This window comes from Oncorhynchus tshawytscha, linkage group LG13 (assembly GCF_018296145.1).
Source record: "Oncorhynchus tshawytscha isolate Ot180627B linkage group LG13, Otsh_v2.0, whole genome shotgun sequence".
Lineage (NCBI taxonomy): Eukaryota > Metazoa > Chordata > Actinopteri > Salmoniformes > Salmonidae > Oncorhynchus > Oncorhynchus tshawytscha.
The window spans coordinates 75,427,937-75,447,974 of NC_056441.1; the positions used below are offsets into that span (position 1 = coordinate 75,427,937).

The 20,038-nt window shown below is 43.4% G+C and overlaps 1 protein-coding gene across 1 annotated transcript; it reads left to right on the plus strand.

Moving 5' to 3' along the window:
* The first annotated feature begins 1,543 nt into the window (after window positions 1-1,543).
* Window positions 1,544-17,188, plus strand: LOC112265681 (galactose-3-O-sulfotransferase 2). The gene is made up of 4 exons (XM_024443216.2): window positions 1,544-1,760; window positions 12,053-12,163; window positions 14,276-15,080; window positions 15,441-17,188. The coding sequence occupies exons 1-4, from the start codon at window positions 1,687-1,689 to the stop codon at window positions 16,467-16,469; spliced, it is 2,019 nt and encodes a 672-aa protein (XP_024298984.1). The 5' UTR covers window positions 1,544-1,686; the 3' UTR covers window positions 16,470-17,188.
* The last annotated feature ends 2,850 nt before the right edge of the window (window positions 17,189-20,038 follow it).

Consider the following 20,038-nt stretch of genomic DNA (forward strand, 5'->3'; position numbering starts at 1 on the left):
GAGTGAGGGAAAAAACAAAAATATAAACGGTAATTAAAAAGTAAAATCTGTAAAGTTGTCAGGTAGCAAAGTAAGGTTGGCAACAAAACGCACAGCAACACGTAAACAAGTCTGCAAGTTGTGACATTAAGTTGTGAGATAAACAGAAATGTGTTTATGTTAATTATTGGTCAAGTACTGACCCAAACAACATGCCTACCTAATTTACAAATCCAGATGAGTTTTCATTGTCTTTGTCTGAGTTGAAAGGGGAGGGGGGGGGTACCTATCAGCATTTTGTCTGTTGGTACATGTTAGTTAGTTCATTTCATCTATTTTATTGAACCTTTATTTAACTAGGCAAGTCAGTTAAACAGCTCCCTAACATGTTTGAAGAATACACAGCCCCCACCATTAAATTAAATAATAACAAAAGATTATGAAAAGTAATAGATGTGTCTTGTGTCTCTTCCAGTTCAGAAAATCTGTATCAACCTTTTAGTCAGGGCACTCCATGACAAACCATCCCTCCTGTCCTCTATCTGTAGAAAAGCAAGATAGAATTGATGCACACAGTACTGATTAAATTATCGATAGTTGTTGAGTGAATTCCAGGACAGACAAGAAGTGATAGTATTTTGACCTATGACCAGATAAAATGTGACCAACCTGAAGTGGGACTGGTGCCTGGCCACATACTGCCTCAGCGTTCTTCTCCTGATATGCTGGGGGGTCCCCACGACACTGCTGAACAACAAATACACCAGGTTTTCTAAGAAGCCTGTGAGATAAATAAAATATCATCACTCAGTAAACATATTGTGAGAAAAAGAAATACTCTGTAGTTTGGAGTGCACACAGGAATGTGTGCTGGTGTGGCTAAAATGCCAGGGCTGAATTTTGTCCCAGTACGCCCCTGCCTGTCACTGCTGCAAAATTCTCACACTCTTATTTTTGTCACAACCTGTGAAAATAGCTATTCTTGAAGATTTTCCCTGCAGGTGTAGATAGCATTTTGGGACAATGGAGCACATTTCTGGACCTTTTGGTATTTGGTGCCACTTTAAATGCAGACTCTCAGCTGGAAAACTCATTATGGATGTTGCAGCTATTATATTACCGGATTTATTCCAAAAAGGACCTAAACAGCCAGGCGGTTTTATGGTTATAAGCCTGTTACAGTAAAGTGTTATTGGGCTATAATATTAACAACCATCACCTCATAAATGTAATATGCTCCTAGATATTTCACACAAAAGACAAACCTACTCACACTTCCAGTAAATTCGACATGAATGTGATTTTACCCAAACTGTTAATGCTACAAATCCCATTTGACGCTGAGCAAGGTTGCATGTAACTGCTTTATCCTTGTGAAGAACGGTGTGACAACTACCTAGCTGGTGACAAAGAATCCCTGCCTTTGTTCTCGATTTCATCCGCTGTAAAACCTCCTGCCTCCTCCCCTCTCTCTCTCCTTTCTCCATCCCTTTCTGACTCCCTCTATTTGTTTTGTCTGCGCATCGAGCCAATGACTCGACAGCGGGAGGAGTTATAAACTGAGAGCGGGGGGAACCCTACTCTAAAAGGGGACTAGGGAGTCTGTGGCTTGGGAACGGGGAGTCTTGGGAGAGTGACTTGGGTTGGTCGGAGTTGCATGCAGGACCGGGGTTCCTGAGCACCCCCCTCCTGGGACAGACACGCGAGATGCCACCCTCGCCAAGGAAATCTATCAAGGAGCGCGAGCTGTTCTCCCTGTTCTCATCTCTACCATGTTGCTCGTAAGTGAATTAATTGTGACTTCTGGTCTTTTGTATTGTGTTACATTCCTTTAGCGATAGTTCATTGGAAAGCTGTTGGTCGGTGACGCTATTGCCCACAATAGTCCATAATATGCGAAAGAGCGGACTACAGATACATTACGTTATTCATATGCGCACGCAGAGAACGAAATCTAACAGTGGAGTGCCATACGATGAGATGTTTATTTAGATTTGATTTAGAGTCCTCGTTGCTACAGCCTAGGCCAACTTGCCCATACTTTGTGAAAATAAAAGCCAGACGCAAATTATTTACTGTAATTAAATAGCTATTGCTCCCATTCACACTGACCACACACTAGACTATGGAGAGAAAATAATACAATGGCACTGTTGGCATTTACTCAAATCGGCAGTTATTGTAATGGATTTTGTGAATCTTTTGGTTCAGAATGATTTTTATTACCGTTCCAATAGAAGTAAGATGGCACGTTTCAAAGACGATGAGATTTAATTGCAACAACAAGCAATGTAGAATAGATCCACAAAACTCGTAAATTATTTAACTCTAACATTTAGATGCCGTAGGCGTAGATTGGCGTGTTTGGGGGGGCCCTACTGAAATAATAAATAGCTCTTCTCAGTTAAACTGAAGGGAATCCTCGTTTTCTTAAAACATACATTTAAAGCCTAAACTGCACTGAGAGCACTTTTTAAAACAGTTAAATCAAATCGAACATAAATTATGGTGAACAGGTCATGAACAGGTACACATCTAAATGTCAGGCTAGATCTGATGTGTAATAAAGTGACCCAAAGTTCAATTTCTAATTGTCCAATAGTCAAACCTCTAATAGTGTTCAAGAACATGGATGAAAAACAGTCCTGAAATTCAGTTTAAAGGTCATTGGCTTGTCATTTGGAACCGATAAGAACAAGATGGAAAACGTGTAGGATGTCAGTGCCTAGTACAGCCTAATACAGCAGATATCAGCGCCATAATAAACCGGTCTGCCCGACCTTACTCCACACAAGGACACAGAATCAAACACTATACGTTTTCCTTTTACTGTTACAGATAAAAGCTATATTACTATGAACAGACTGCATAATCTTACTGTTTACACAAGTAGCTACTACTGTATAATCTAATACAAATATTTTACACCTACGAAAAGACCTAGAAGTCATTCTGTAGGGTTGTGTGTCATGATAAGGGATCAACATCCAGGGAGATTACCACAACTCCCTGTTTAACTGGTCAAGTCCGGATCAGCCAGGTAGGAGTTGGGATATGTTATTAAAGACATAAATGTGACCTGGGAAAGCATGCAAGCCTACAATCCATCATATATAGTAGGACTGGGTTCAGGGCCTTTCCATCCCTTGTGACCAAAAGTCCAACCCCAGGTAGAAAGTTAGAGGGAGGGAGAGTGACGAAAAATGCTCAGTGTATGTAGGCTATGTTTGTGTGAATCTATGCGTCTGTGCATGCATGATCCTGTCAGAGTGTGTGTGTAGCGCCCAAAGTAGTATATGAGAGAATCTGATGTACTTTAAATGCCTGTGGGAATGTATGTGTGTGTGTGTGCGGGCACGTGTGTGTGTGTGTGTGTGTGTGTGTGTGTGTGTGTGTGTGTGTGTGTGTGCATGTGTGTGTGTACTGTGTATATGTGTCGGCTGGCATACAGGAGTGTAGCTATGCAGCAGGCAGGGAATGGCAGGCCATTCTCCAGATGTCTCCATAGCCTGGGAAAACCTGAAGCGTTTTGTTAAAAATCCCTTTTATTCATTCCTCATGTCCATGGCCTCCTGGTGTTTGTCTATCTCTCTGTCGGCTGCTGCTGCTCAATTTAATACCTTGGCAATATGACTGTTATTCCTGCTCATATCACAATAGAAGTATTGTCATTGTGTGTGTGTGTGTGTGTGTGTGCGCACGCGTGTGCGTGTGTAAGTATAAATTCTACAAATTGGAGAAATTGGATATAGTGCTGATCACACTATAGTCTAATCCTTAGTTTGCATGCAGTGAGTTTGCATACATCTGCTTATCATGAATGAGGTTTCCTTCTCTAAGCTGTGTTTGTATTGGGTCTGTGCTGAACTGTAGCGCCATAGTTTGATTATTATCGACTGTGCTACCCTGTAGGGGTCCTCAGTGAGACATGGATGTCGGTAGTCTTCAGTGACTTACATGTATGTGACTTATGTAGAAATGTCATTCAGCTATTGGTATCACAACTATTAAATCAACTGTTCTCTCTCTTCCTCTCCCTCTCTCTTCATGTGGAAGGGATTTCGGGGGTGCCACGGTCCTCCAGTTAGACTCAAACTAACCCCAGTCCCTCTCCATTTTCTGTTTGACCGGCAATTGTTTGCGGTGCAGGACTGAGGAAGGTTTTTTGGAAAGTCTGTGTTTTTATTTAGTGTAGTGGAACTGGATGTGACCACAGGGCATGACAAAACCAGTTAGCTGTTCTTATTCCACTCATTGGTTAAGTAAATCTAAATTAGTTGGCTCTGGATCTTTCTTTATAGGTAACCTTTGATTTGTTCTCCTCAGAAGCATTTAAGCCTTTAACTGCCACAACCAAATGAGCTGCTAGTGTGTGTGTGTGTGTGTGTGTGTGTGTGTGTGTGTGTGTGTGTGTGTGTGTGTGTGTGTGTGTGTGTGTGTGTGTGTGTGTGTGTGTGTGTGTGTGTCTGTGTATCAGAGTGTGCAGAGAATGTGTGTGTTAGGGGTTGTGAGTGGAGTCAGGCAGAGCATTTGTATCCAAGTAATACAGAGAGCGAGAGAGAGAGACACAGACAGACAGAGTGAGAGAAAAAGAGAGAGAGAGACTGAGAATGAGAAAGAGATTAAGAGAGAGATGGAGGGAGATGTGGAGAGAGTGTGGTTGTCATTACTATTCTAAGTATCTGGTAAAATTGAAAATTCATTAGGCTATATCCAAACCTGACATCTTATTTCACCTGAAGGCAGGCAGGAGGCAGAGACAGAAATGTCTTCAAGGTACAAATCAAATCAAATTTTATTTGTCACATACACATGGTTAGCAGATGTTAATGTGAGTGTAGCGAAATGCTTGTGCTTCTAGTTCCGACAATGCAGTAATAACCAACAAGTAATCTAACTAACAATTCCAAAACTACTGTCTTACACACACAAGTGTAGGGGGATAAAGAATATGTACATAAGGATATATGAATGAGTGATGGTACAGAGCGGCATAGGCAAGATACAGTAGATGGTATCGAGTACAGTATATACATATGAGATGAGTATGTAAACAAAGTGGCATAGTTAAAGTGGCTAGTGATACATGTATTACATAAAGATGCAGTAGATGATATAGAGTACAGTATATACGTATACATATGAGATGAATAATGTAGGGTATGTAAACATTATATTAGGTAGCATTGTTTAAAGTGGCTAGTGATATAGTTGACATCATTTCTCATCAATTCCCATTATTAAAGTGGCTGGAATTGAGTCAGTGTGTTGGCAGCAGCCACTCAATGTTAGTGGTGGCTGTTTAACAGTCTGATGGCCTTGAGATAAAAGCTGTTTTTCAGTCTCTCGGTCCCAGCTTTGATGCACCTGTACTGAGCTCGCCTTCTGGATGATAGCGGGGTGAACAGGCAGTGGCTCAGGTGGTTGTTGTCCTTGATGATCTTTTTGGCCTTCTTGTAACATCGGGTGGTGTAGGTGTCCTGGAGGGCAGGTAGTTTGCCCCCGGTGATGCGTTGTGCAGACCTCACTACCCTCTGGCAGTTGCCTTACCAGGCGGTGATACAGCCCGCCAGGATGCTCTCGATTGTGCATCTGTAGAAGTTTGTGAGTGCTTTTGGTGACAAGCCAAATTTCTTCAGCCTCCTGAGGTTGAAGAGGCGCTGCTGCGCCTTCTTCACGATGCTGTCTGTGTGGGTGGACCAATTCAGTTTGTCTGTGATGTGTATGCCGAGGAACTTAAAACTTACTACCCTCTCCACTACTGTTCCATCAATGTGGATAGGGGGGTGTTCCCTCTGCTGTTTCCTGAAGTCCACAATCATCTCCTTAGTTTTGTTGACGTTGAGTGTGAGGTTATTTTCCTGACACCACACTCCGAGGGCCCTCACCTCCTCCCTGTAGGCCGTCTCGTCGTTCTTGGTAATCAAGCCTACCACTGTTGTGTCGTCCGCAAACTTGATGATTGAGTTGGAGGCGTGCGTGGCCACGCAGACCATGACTTTGGACAGACTTCAATTGCAAATACTCTCTCTCCTACTGTGGTATCCTTTCCTGTGTCCTATACCCTATGAAAGTCTTGCCTACTTCCTGGTTCAAGTCACATGATGTTTTTTTAATGAGCTCCAAGCTTATGTCGTCGAATTCATGAAAATGGGGTCATTTAAGATAAATGTAAAATTATATTTGTGGATTAATTTACTTTTACCTATCCAGTGCCTTCAGAAAGTCTTCATACCCCTTGACTTATTACATATTTGGTTGTGTTACAGCCTGAATTCAAAACGGATTAAATTGTTTGTTTTTTCTCACCCATCTACACACAACACCCCATAATGACGAAGTAAAAACATGTTTGTAGAAATGTTTGCCATTTTATTGAAAATTATATACAAAAATACTGTCTCTCATTTACACAAGTATTCACACTCCCTAGTCAATACTTTGTAGAAACATCTTTGGCAGCAATTACAGCTGTGAGTCTTTCTGGGTAGGTCTCTAAGAGCTTTCTACACCTGGATTGTGCAATGTTTGCCCATTATTCTTCTGAAAATTCTTCAAGCTCTGTCAAATTGGTTGTTGATCTTTTTGGTAAGAAACTCCAGTGTAGATTTGGCCATGTGATTTAGGTTATTGTCCTGCTGAAAGTTGAATTAATCTCCCAGTGTCTGGTGGAAAGCAGACTGAACCAGGTTTTGCTCTAGGATTTTGCCATAAATTTTGTACCTGAAAAATGATTATAAGCATACCCATAACATGATGCAGCCACCACAATGCTTGAAAATATGGAGAGTGCTACTCAGTAATGTGTAGCATTGGATTTGCCCCAAACATAACACTTTGTATTCAGGACAAAAAATATATTTCACTATTACTTTAGTGCCTTGTTGCAAACAAGATGCTTGTTTTGGAATATTTGTATTCTGTACAGGCTTCCTTCTTTTCACTCATTCATTTACATTAGTATTGTGGAGTAACTACAATGTTGATGATCCATCCTCAGTTCTTTCTTATCACAGCCATTCAAGTCTGTAACTGTTTCAACGTCACCATTGGCCTCATGGTGATATGTCTGAGCGGTTTCCTTTCTCTCCGGCAACTGGGTGTATTGATACACCATCCAAAGTTGTAATGAACAACTTCACCATGGTCAAAGGGATATCCAATGTCTGCTTTTTTATTTCGACCCATCTACCAATAGGTTCCCTTCTTTTCAAGGCATTGGAAAACTTCCCTGGTCTTGGAGGTTGAATCTGTGTTTGAAATTCACTGCTCGACTTATGGACCTTAAAGCTAATATTATGTGTGGGCTCTCGAGTGGTGCAGCGGTCTAAGGCACTGCATCTCAGTGCTAGAGGCACCAAGTCACACTGACTTGCCTAGTTAAATGAAAAAGTTAACAGAGATTAGACTCATTATTTTTGGTAGTCATTAAACACTGTTATTGCACACAGAGTGAGTCCATGCAACTTATGTGACTTAATTAAGCAACATTTTACCCCTGAACTTTAGGCTTACCATAACGAAGTGGTTGGATACTCAAGACATTTGAGCTTTTTAAAATTAATTTGTAAACATTTCTAAAAACATAATTCCTCATTGACATTATGGGATATTGTTTGTATGGGACATTGTGTTTAATCCATTTTAAATTCAGGCTGTAACACAAAAAAATGTGGAAAAGTCAAGGGGTGTGAACACTATCTGTAGGCACTGTATGTAGATCAGTGATGTATCTAGAATAACAGTCCCTCTCTCTCTCTATTTCTCTCTCTCTCTCACTCCTGACAAATATCAGTTCAAACAGCCAACTCTTTCATAGTGTTTCACTCCATTATTCATTAATGTTAAAAAGGAATGTCATCCCTATTCCGTTTGTGTCGTAGTGGAGTGATCCATGCACATGGGAAAGCACAGTAAAAAAAACTGATCAAACGCAAACCAGAACCCACACAAACCATGTTGCTAGCACACAACCACAGGGACATATTTAGTCAGTGCCACAATGCATAAGCAAGTTGCAACAGAGTTCAATGAAAAACCACTACAAACAGGGAGGATGGTATATAATGGTATATTAAGGACACATGTTGTGTCATTTCCCTAGCAACTACATTGCCTGGTATTTTCATGTTTGTCTCCCTTGCCTTTACTCCATTTGTGACACGGGTCAATCAGAGTTTGCCCATTAGCTGCTTCCAGGGGGGCAACTGAACTAGAGGATCAAGGGTAATGTGTAGTGTTGTTTAGTCATGGTGGTGGCATGCCTGTTTGAGTCAATCAACTAGCTCCACAGTGACATCATCATCCCATGTCTTGATGATGACCCATCAGTGATGGATGTATAAGGAAATAAGCGAACAGGAAACCACTCACCCAGAGGCGGCGCTCCTAGTGGCCGGAGACTTTAAAGCAGGGAAACTTAAATCAGTTCTACCAAATCTCTATCAACATGTTAAATGTGCAACCAGAGGGATAAAAATTCTAAATCACCTATACTCCATACACAGAGACACGTACAAAGCTCTCCCTCGCCCTCCATTTGGTAAATCCGACCACAACTCTATCCACCCGATTCCTGCTTACAAGCAAAAACTAAAGCAGGAACCACCAGTGACCTGGCCTATAAAATAATGGTCAGATGAAGCAGATGCTAAACTACAGGACTGTTTTTCTATCACAGACTGGAACATGTTCCAGGATTCTTCTGAACACATTGAGGAGTACACCACATCAGTCACTGGCTTTATCAATAAGTGCATTGAGGACGTCGTCCCCGCAGTGACTGTACGTACATAACCCAACCAGAAGCCATAGGCAACATTCGCACTGAGCTAAAGGGTAGAGCTGCCACTTTCAAGGTGCGGGACTCTAACCCGGAAGCTTACAAGAAATCCCGCTATGCCCTGCGACAAACCATCAAACAGGCAAAGCTTCAATACAGGGCTAAGATGGAATCATACTACACCGGCTCTGACGCTTGTCGGATGTGATAGGGCTTGCAAACTATTACAGACTGCAAAGGGAAGCACAGACGTGAGCTGCCCAGTGACACGAGGCTACCAGATGAGCTAAATCACTTCTATGCTCGCTTCGAGGCAAGCAACACTGAGGCATGCATGAGAGCATCAGCTGTTCCGGACGACTGTGTGATCACGCTTTCCATAGCCGACGTGAGTAAGACCTTTACACAGGTCAACATACACAAGGCTGCGGGGCCAGACGGATTACCAGGACGTGTGCTCTCGGCATGTGCTCACCAACTGGCAGGTGTCTTCACTGACATTTTCAACATGTCCCTGATTGGGTCTGTAATACCAACATGCTTCAAGCAGACCACCATAGTCCCTGTGCCCAAGAACAAAAAGGCAACCTGCCTAAATGACTACAGACCTGTAGCACTCACGTCCATAGCCATGAAGTGCTTTGAAAGGCTGGTCATGGCTCACATCAACACCATTATCCCAGAAACCCTAGACCCACTCCAATTTGTATACCGCCCAAACAGATCCACAGAGGATGCCATCTGTATTGCACTCCACACTGCCCTTTCCCACCTGGACAAAAGGAACACCTATGTGAGAATGCTGTTCATTGACTACAGCTCAGCGTTCAACACCATAGTACACTCTAAGCTCATCACCAAAGTAAGGATCCTGGGACTAAACGCCTCCCTCTGCAACTGGATCCTAGACTTCCTGACAGGCCGCCCCCAGGTGGTGAGGGTAGGTAGCAACACATCTGCCACGCTGATCCTCAACACTGGAGCTCCCCAGGGGTGCGTGCTCAGTCCCCTCCTGTACTCCTTTTTCACCCATGACTGCATGGCCAGGCACGACTCCAACACCATCATTAAGTTTGCTGACGACACAACAGTGGTAGGCCTGATCACGACAACGACAAGACAGCCTATAGGGAGGAGGTCAGAGACCTGGCCGGGTGGTGCCAGAATAACAACCTGTCCCTCAACGTAACCAATACTAAGGAGATGATTGTGGACTACAGGAAAAGGAGCACCGAGCACGTCCCTATTCTCATCGACGGGGCTATAGTGGAGCAGGTTGAGAGCTTCAAATTCCTTGGTGTCCACATCAACAACAAACTAGATTAGTCCAAACACACCAAGACAGTCGTGAAGAGGGCACGACAAAGCCTATTCCCCCTCAGGAAACTAAAAAGATTTGGCATGGGTCCTGAGATCCTCAAAAGGTGCAACATCGAGAGCATCCTGACCGGTCCGGTTGCATCACTGCCTGGTACGGCAATTGCCCAAGTCTAGGACAAAAAGGCTTCTCAACAGTTTTTACCCCCAAGCCATAAGACTCCTGAACAGGTAACCAAATGGTTACCCAGACTATTTGCATTGTGTGCCTCCCCCAACCCTTCTTTTACGCTGCTGATACTCTCTGTTTATCATATATGCATAGTCACTTTAAATATACATTCATGTACATACTACCTAAATGGTCCGACCAACTAGTGCTCCCGCACATTGGCTAACCGGGCTATCTGCATTGTGTCTAGCCACCCGCCAACCCCTCTTTTTACGCTTCTGCTACTCTCTGTTCATCATATATGCATAGTCACTTTAACAATACCTACATGTACATACTACCTCAATCAGCCTGACTAACAGGTGTCTGTATATAGCCTTTGCTACTCTTTTTTCAAATGTATTTTTACTGTTGTTTTATTTCTTTACTTACCTACACACACACAGACACACACAGACACACACACACACACACACACACACACACACACACACACACACACACACACACACACACACACACACACACACACACACACACACACACACACACACACACACACACACATACACACACACACATACCTTTTTTCTTATTTTTAGCACCGTTGGTTAGAGCCTGTAAGTAAGCATTTCACCGTAAGGTCTACTACACCTGTTGTATTCACGTGACAAATAAACTTTGATTTGATTTGATCTGGCTCTGTGTGTGTCATGCTTTAACCCCCTGGTGGCCAGACTAATGTACTACACTGACAAACAGCTGGGGGCAGCTGAAGAACAGGATAGTGGTGCCATGCACTTATGGATTGTGCTCAGGGACACACACACACACACATACTCATATGTACACACTCGCATGCACAGGCAGACACACACACACACCACACGCAGCATGCACGATCACACACACAGACACACCACACACACAACATGCACAAACATACACAGCATGTGAGCAGGTGGATGTGTGAGAGAGAGGAGTGGGAGTGGGAGATATAATGAAGGAGGAAAGTAGAAAGGGGAAGAGATGGGGGAAGGGGGAGGGAGGGAGGTAGAACTGTCTGGAAATCATTCAGGCAGAAGGCAGATGTTCCAGATGTCTCTGGATGTAGCTGTAACAGAAGCAGAAACACACACACAGAATGGGCAGAGTGGTCCAGAGGGTGTATTGAGGATTGTTGTTTTTCTTCTTCTAATTTAGTCAACGCCAGTTCAATGGGCCGAATCAAACAGGGCAGCTAATTGCTCTGATTAGAACATGAAGCCCACAAACAGATGGGAAAGGTCAATGCACCACTATGCCACAGGCATTCCAATCCAACAGTCATAGTGACATTTCCTCTACGGTTGGAAGAGTTTCTGTGAATCACTGTTCCACTCATTGAGATGCTGTTGGATTATCTTGTAAATCATTGAGATTATCTCTTCCTTCTCGCACACACCATGTGTATACAAACACATGCGCAGCAGTCATCCTAATTATAGCCACCAAGCCTCAAGAAAAAACATCCAACAGTACAGAGATCATTTCTGTGGTCTAGCATAGATCAGTACTCATTTTAAGCCAAAGGTGTCAATCATGGTTATGATTTGAAAATGAAGTTACAGTTTTGGAATGAGATTATATCAGCAGGTTGGTATAAAATAATATAGTTAAAGACACAAGATATTCTTGAGATTCTTTAAATTAATAAATTAATTTATAGTCATAGAATCAGTCCCGTTGTCTGTAGTATTTCTGTACCTGATGCTGCTGCAGACTCTAATGTGGTTCCTGTGGTTGGTCTCCCCCCCCTGCAGGTGGCTGAAGGTAGTTCTGTGCAGCCACATGCGTAATCTATGGATGGTGCTCATGGCCCTCACTGTGCTCTGTGTGGCCATCCAGATCCTAGGAGTCGTCTGGCAATCCAGGTGAGTCTTGTGCTACTGTACATACACATGTAGGATCTTTATTTGATCAACCTGTTGCAGGAGAACTTTCCTGCAAAGCAGGAAATGTAAAACTTTTAGTCTATTTTAGGTTATAAAAGGTTTGTAAAGATTTGTAATTTCCATTTAGACATTTTAGGCTTGATTTTAAATTAGGAAAAATGTAACATCCACTACAAAAATGTCCATTAATTATAATCCACTGTTGTTACAGGATAATTTTCCTGCTGTAGCAAACTGGCTCAAATTAAGATCCTACATCTGTAGGTATTAGGTCAGATCTTCATACTACCTGGATTGGTGTTAATGGTAGTGAAACCAGAGAGGAATGGGTGAAACGAGAGGATTTTTCTATGAGAGAATGTCAGATTGAGTGAGGCTTGTTTGCTCGAATATACATTCGGGAAGTATTCAGACCTCTTTACTTTTTCAAAATGTTGTTACGTTACAGCCTTATTCTAAAATTGATTAAATTGTTATTTTTCAACCCATCAATCTACACACAACACCCCATAATGACAAAGCAAACATTTTTAAAATATAAAAGGTTTTCAGGTCTCTCTAGAAATGTTAGATCGGGTTCAAGTCCGGGCTCTGGACATTCGGAGACTTGTCCTCGAAGCCTCTCCTCCGTTGTCTTGGCTGTGTGCTTAGGGTCGTTGTCCTGTTGGAAGGTGGACCTTTGCCCCAGTCTGAGGTCCTGAGCGCTCTTTTCATCAAGGATCTCTCTGTACTTTGCTTCGTTCATTTTCCACTCGATCCTGATTAGTCTCCCAGTCCCTGCCGCTGAAAAGCATCCCCACAGCATGATGCTGCCACCGCCATGCTTCACCGTAGGGATGGTGCCAGGTTTCCTCCAGACATTACGCTTGGCATTCAGGCCAAAGACTTCAATCTTGGTTTCATCAGACCAGAGAATCTTGTTTCTCATGGTCTGAGAGTCCTTTTGGTGGCTTTTGGCAAACTCCAAGCGGGCTGTCATGTGCCTTTTACTGGGAAGTGGCTTCCGTCTGTCCACTCTACCATAAAGACCTGATTGGTGGAGTGCTGCAGAGATGGTTGTCCTTCTGGAAGATTCTCCCATATCCACAGAGGAACTGTCAGAGACAGGAGCTCTGTCAGAGAGACCATTGGGTTCTTGGTCACCTCCCTGACCAAGGCCCTTCTCCCCCGATTGCTCAGTTTGGCCAGACGGCCACCTCTAGGAAGAGTCTTGGTGGTTCCAAACTTAATTCATTTAAGAATGATGGAGGCCACTGTGTCTTGGGGACCTTCAATGATGCAGAAATGTTTCAGTAACCTTCCCCAGATATGTGCACAATCCTGTCTCTATGGACAATTCCTTTGACCTCATGGCTTGGTTTTTGCTCTGAAGTGCACTGTCAACTGTGGAACCTGATATAGATAGGTGTGTGCATTTCAAAATCATGTCCAATCAATTGAATTTACCACAGGTGGAAGTTGTAGAAACATCTAAAGTTGTAGAAACATCTATGGGATTGTAAATGGAAACAGGGTGGCCCTGATGTCAATTCCAAATCTTATAGCAAAGGGTCTGAATACTTATGTAAATAAGGTTTCTGTTTTTTATTTTTTTTATACATTTGCAAATATTTCAAAAAAACTGTTTTCACTTTGTCATTATGGGGTATTGTAGTTTAACGTGTAAAACATGTAATTTAATCCAGTTTAGAATAAGGCTGTAACATAACAAAAATTTGGAAAAAGTAAGGGGGTCTGAATACTTTCTGAATGCACTGTAAGTTTCGCAACCTTTAGTCTGTTACAAATGTACTGATATAAGTGGATGCACTTGGAATTCTGACAACTTTGAGAAAAACGACTGCTGTTCACACGCGTATCTGTCCTTTCATTGGCTAGAATAGTCCCACCTGATCGCGCCTGCCTTCAATCATTGAGGACGTGTATTTTGATTGTTAGAGTGGTCACTCTCCTAACTTGTCAATATAATAGATCATGTTTGGTGAAACTAACAAGCTTTTACATTCCACTTCATTGTTCTGGATAATTGTTTTGTTTTGAAACAGGCTGACAGTGATTGGCTAACTGTAGTCTAACATTGTTTGGTTTCAGGAATGATAAGATGTTAAGCGAGAAGCTCCTGAATGTGCAGTTCACCATCAAGATCCAGAGAACGCTCCCGACGGAGCAGAGGGACTGGGTACGCTTGCGCTCTTCGCACGCCCCTGTTGTAGAAGAGGAAATGAGGTCACAGGAGGAAGGAGCTCTTAAACAACGGGCCAAAGGGAAGCAGAAGGTAGCAGAACATCAACATGGCAGAGATGAGCCAGGGGTGGAGAGGCGTGTCCAGGAGCATCACCAACATCTAAAGCTCTCATACACTGTCAATAAGGTCAAAGACTCTAGGAAAGAGGCTAGGGGTAAAGTTTCAGCAGTAAACGCAGCCCTGCCCAAAGTCACACTGGGTGATGATGAGTTGCATTTGGGGGTTCCTGGGTCTGTAGTTCTCCAGCTGGGCCACCCATCTATCAAAGTGGTATCCACCTTACCTTACAAACCTCCCGAACTCCTCTCAACCAATCAGCTGAAGAGTAGAAACAGCCTTGCCCCTTTAGGCACCAACTCTGTAGTTGCCGTGGTGATAAACGAGGTGAAATCTGAGGTAGCCAGCGCCACCTGTCGGCCGAAGAACCACATCGTCTTTCTCAAGACGCACAAAACGGCCAGCAGCACCATCCTGAACATCTTATATCGCTATGGCGACAGCCGCAATCTGACCTTCGCCCTTCCACTGAACAAGCACAGCCAGCTGTTCTATCCCTTCTTCTTCGCCTCACACTTTGTGGAGGGAGTGAGGAGCCGCAGTGTCAAAGAGTTCCACATCATGTGCAACCACATGAGGTTCAGACCACCAGAGGTGAGTTCTATCATCATAGCACAGGAGGTTGGTGGCACTTTAATTGGGGAGGACGGGCTTGTGGTAATGTCTGGAGCGGAATCAGTGGAATGCTATCAGATACATCAAACACATTGTTTCCATCAAACTCATGGTTTCCATGTGTTTGATGCCATTCCATTTGCTCTGTTCCGGCCATTATTATGAGCCGTCCTCCCCTAAAGCAGCCTCCACTGCATCATAGGTAATATTGAGGTTCAGACTAACACAAGATTAATTTTACTAGATTTTTTAGCCAATAATTGTTAAATTATTATACACCACCAAGGCATCCCACTAACACATTTTGTTCTCGTTTTGGTCTTTTCTGTTGTGTCTCAGGTGAGGAAAGTGATGCCCCAGGACACGTTCTACTTCTCCATCCTGAAGAACCCCGTTGCCATGATGGAGTCCATTTTCATCTACTACAAGAGCATCCCAGCCTTCCACAAGGCCCGCAGCCTGGACGACTTCCTTGACAATGGTTGGCGTGGTTACAACACCTCCCTGCCCAACAACCATTATGCCCGTAACATCCTGACCTTTGACTTTGGCTTCGACAACAACGTCGCAACAGAGACACCCGGAGACCTGGAGACGCGGGGCGCCAAAGCCATTGGCGCCATTGAGCAGGACTTCCACCTCATCCTCATCTCAGAGTACTTTGACGAGTCCATGATCCTGCTCAAGCGCGCCCTCTGCTGGTCTCTGGATGATGTCGTCTCCTTTAAGTTGAACAGCCGAAGCGAGCGCACACGGCACATGCTCTCCCCACACACCGCCGACAAGATCAGAGCCTGGAATGCCCTTGACTGGCAGCTCTACCTGCACTTTAACATCACCTTCTGGCGACGCGTGGACGCTACTGTGGGGCGTGAGGAGATGAGACGGGAGGTGACTCGGCTGCAGGAGCGACGTGCCGAACTAGCCAAAACCTGCCTGAAGGATGGTGGTGCAGTGGACCCGTCGCAGGTGAAGGATGCCGGGCTGAAGCCCTTCCAGTACGGGGCGGCCATCATCCAGGGCTACAACCTGAACCCTGGGCTGGTCGGGCCTACCAAAACACACTGTCAGAACCTGGTCACTCCAGAGCTGCAGTACACAGACACTCTCTACACCAAGCAGTTCCCCGAGCTTGCCGCCAGGCAGAGACAGGCTGCCAAACTGGTCGCCTCACAGCGTCAGCCTAGTTCAGTTAAGGTCAACCCGAACAAAGCAGCCATGACAGGGCCGGTGAGGGTGAGAGAGGCCAGACACAGTAGGACAGCCAGGAGTGGACATAGAAACCCTCATGCTCAGAAACAAAATGACCTCCCCTCAAGTGCCCTGTCTAAAATCACTGCAGCTAGAAGTGACAGAAACATGCCTTAAGGGGGGGCTCTTTCAACACAGACTGGGGACTAGTGGGAAGATCCACAGGAGCTCATTGCTGCTGCGTACTGGGGTCTTTTTAAGCTGAACAGCCAATGGCTATGTTTTGTCTATACAGTGAGGACCTTTCGCTGCATATTATGTTCACTCTGGCTGGCTGCAGTGCACGGGGCCAGTTGGCTGACTTTGGCGGCACTAGGATAAGCTCTAGTGTTTCTGCCAAACGATGCTGGACCTGTGTGGGTGGAGGGGATGGAGTTGGGAGACGAGAGAAGGAAGAGTAGGAAAGAGAAGGAGAGTGCACCTGGGGTGACTGTCTTGCCTTGACTGGTTGGACTGGAAGTAGCCTTTTGTGGCACACATCTCCTAAACCCCCTCATCTAATATTTCCCCTTGATCTTGTTACACCCTGAGGTTTACAATTTTAACCCTTGGGGTGTACAGTCGTGGTCAAAAGTTTTGAGAATGACACAAATATTAATTTTCACAAAGTCTGCTGCCTCAGTTTGTAAGATGGCAATTTGCATATACTCCAGAATATTATGAAGAGTGATCAGATGAATTGCAATTAATTACAAAGTCTCTCTTTGAAATGCACATGCATTGAATTCCCCCCAAAACATGTCCACTGCCACAAAAGGACCAACTGACATCATGTCATTAATTCTCTCGTTAACACAGGTGTGAGTGTTGATGAGTACAAGGCTGGAGATCACTCTGTCATGCTGATTGAGTTTGAATAACAGACTGGAAGCTTAAAAAGGAGGGTGGTGCTTGGAATCATTGTTCTTCCTCTGTCAATCATGGTTACCTGCAAGGAAACACGTGCCGTCATCATTGCTTTGCACACAAAGGGCTTCACAGGCAAGGATATTGCTGCCAGTACGATTGCAACCATTTATCGGATCATCAAGAACTTCAAGGAGAGCGGTTCAATTGTTGTGAAGAAGGCTTCAGGGTGCCCAAGAAAGTCCAGCAAGTGCCAGGACCATCTCCTAAAGTTGATTCAGCTGCGGGATCGGTGCACCACCAGTACAGAGCTTGCTCAGGAATGGCAGCAGGCAGGTGTGAGTGCATCTGCACGCACAGTGAGGCAAAGACTTTTGGAGGATGTCCTGGTGTCAAGAAGGGCAGCAAAGAAGCCACTTCTCTCCAGGAAAAACATCATAGACAGACTGATATTCTGCAAAATGTACAGGGATTGGACTGCTGAGGACTGGGGTAATGTCGTTGTCTCTGATGAATCCCCTTTCCGATTGTTTGGGGCATCCGGAAAAAAGCTTTTCCGGAGAAGACAAGGTGAGCGCTACCATCAGTCCTGTGTCATACCAACAGTAAAGCATCCTGAGACCATTCATTTGAGGGGTTGCTTCTCAGCCAAGGGAGTGGGCTCACTCACAATTTTGCCTAAGAACACAGCCATGAATAAAGAATGGAGAGCAACTTTTCCCAACCATCCAGGAACAGTTTGGTGACGAACAATGCCTTTTCCAGCATGATGGAGCACCTTGCCATAAGGCAAAAGTGATAACTAAGTGGCTCGGGGAACAAAACATCGATATTTTGGGTCCATGGCCAGGAAACTCCCCAAACCTTAATCCCATTGAGAACTTGTGGTCAATCCTCAAGAGGCGGGTGGACAAAAAAAAATCCACAAATTCTGACAAACTCCAAGCATTGATTATGCAAGAATGGGCTGCCATCAGTCAGGATGTGGCCCAGTTAATTGACAGCATGCCAGGGCGGATTGCAGAGGCCTTGAAAAAGAAGGGTCAACACTGCAAATATTGACTCTTTGCATCAACTTCATGTAATTGTCAGTACAAGCCTTTGACACTTATGAAATGCTTGTAATTCTACTTCAGTATTCCATAGTAACATCTGACAAAAATATCTAGACACTGAAGCAACAAACTTTGTGGAAATTAATATTTGTGTCATTCTCAAAACTTTTGGCCACGACTGTACTATAGTTTGAATGGGACATACTTGATACCATTGATTAAATTGATTGGGGTTGGGTAAGACCTGCAGTACAGTCTGTCTGCTAACACCAAAAGACAAGCAAATACCTCCACTTTACCATGTGCTCTCTCATTTAGACAGGCAATATCTCAGGTCTCATTTCTCTGAGTTGATCTAATCTTTACTCAGAGATAAGGTGGCTCAATTTGTTGATGAATAAAATACATGATGGTCTGGTAAATATGTAGACATCAGAGGAGGCTGGTGGGAGGAGCTATAGGAGGAGAACGAGCTCATTGTAATGGCTGGAATGGAATCAATGGAATGGTTCCAAACACATCAAACCCATGAAAACAAGGTGTTTGACTCCGTTGCATTGATTCAATTCCAGCCATTAGAATGAGCCCATTCTCCTATAGCTCCTCCCACCAGCCTCCTCTGGTAGAGATTTAAGGGAAATTGGTTTTCGTCAAGATGTAGTCAAGATGTATTGAAATACAATTCCAGAATGTTTAACTTAAGAGCACATCTGTAATAGTTTTACTGCACATTCTGTAATAATAGATTTGTATATAAACTCAAATGCAGACAGCAGAAAGTTCCTTGAATTTTATCATCCTTTTAGGTTAGTAACTGAGAGAGATTCAGTTTCTAAAAGTAATTCAGTAACTGAGAGAGATTGAGTTACTGAAGTTATTCAGTAACTGAAAGACATTCAGTAGGCCACTATGGGGAAAAAATTCAGTTACCAAGACATAACAATGGAGCTCTCGATTCTCACCGAGATGGGAATCACATTAAAATATTGTATTTCTTAGAAGACCAAAATGATTAGTCTCTTTAAATTAAAGTGTGCTTTTACAGTTTTTTTACAATCACTTTGGCACTAATTTCAGAACCTTGATGTCATTTTTCAAAACTCTAGACACAAAACTCACAACCAATGGTCAAAATGCTAATTTTTCAAAACTCTTAACACTTTTTCCAATTGCTTGGATACAGTACACATAAAGCTAAGATCATTTGTTCATTGAACTAAAATCACCTGTTCAAAATGACACAACTTAACATCAAAGTATTACCATTTCAAAATGCAATTCACACATTACATCTGAAATTACTGTCTATTCATTTCATTACAATGATCTAACTATCAATTGATACAACTGCTCAAAATGATAAGTAACTGTTGCATTACTCTTAATGCATAGTTTTATGGAAACTGACTAACAATATTCCATGTTTAGATCATGAAAGTTTCAGGATAACGAGATCCATTGACACCAATTACCATGGAACATGAACGAATTGGACTACGTTATCTATGGATGTAATATTTAATCATAATTCTTTATCAGAGCACGTTTTTATGGTCCCATGTACCACTTTTCCAGACCATGTTTTCAGATTTGATATTACTGTACACTCACCAGCCACTTATCTAGTACTGGGTAGGACCCCTTTTGCCTCCACAACAGCCTGAATTATTCATGGTGTTGTACGGTAAGAGAAGCCCTTCTGCACCACTGTTTTAAACAGCTGTTATTTGAACATTTGTGGCCTTTCTGTTAGCTTGAATGAGTCTGGACATTCTCCTCTGACCT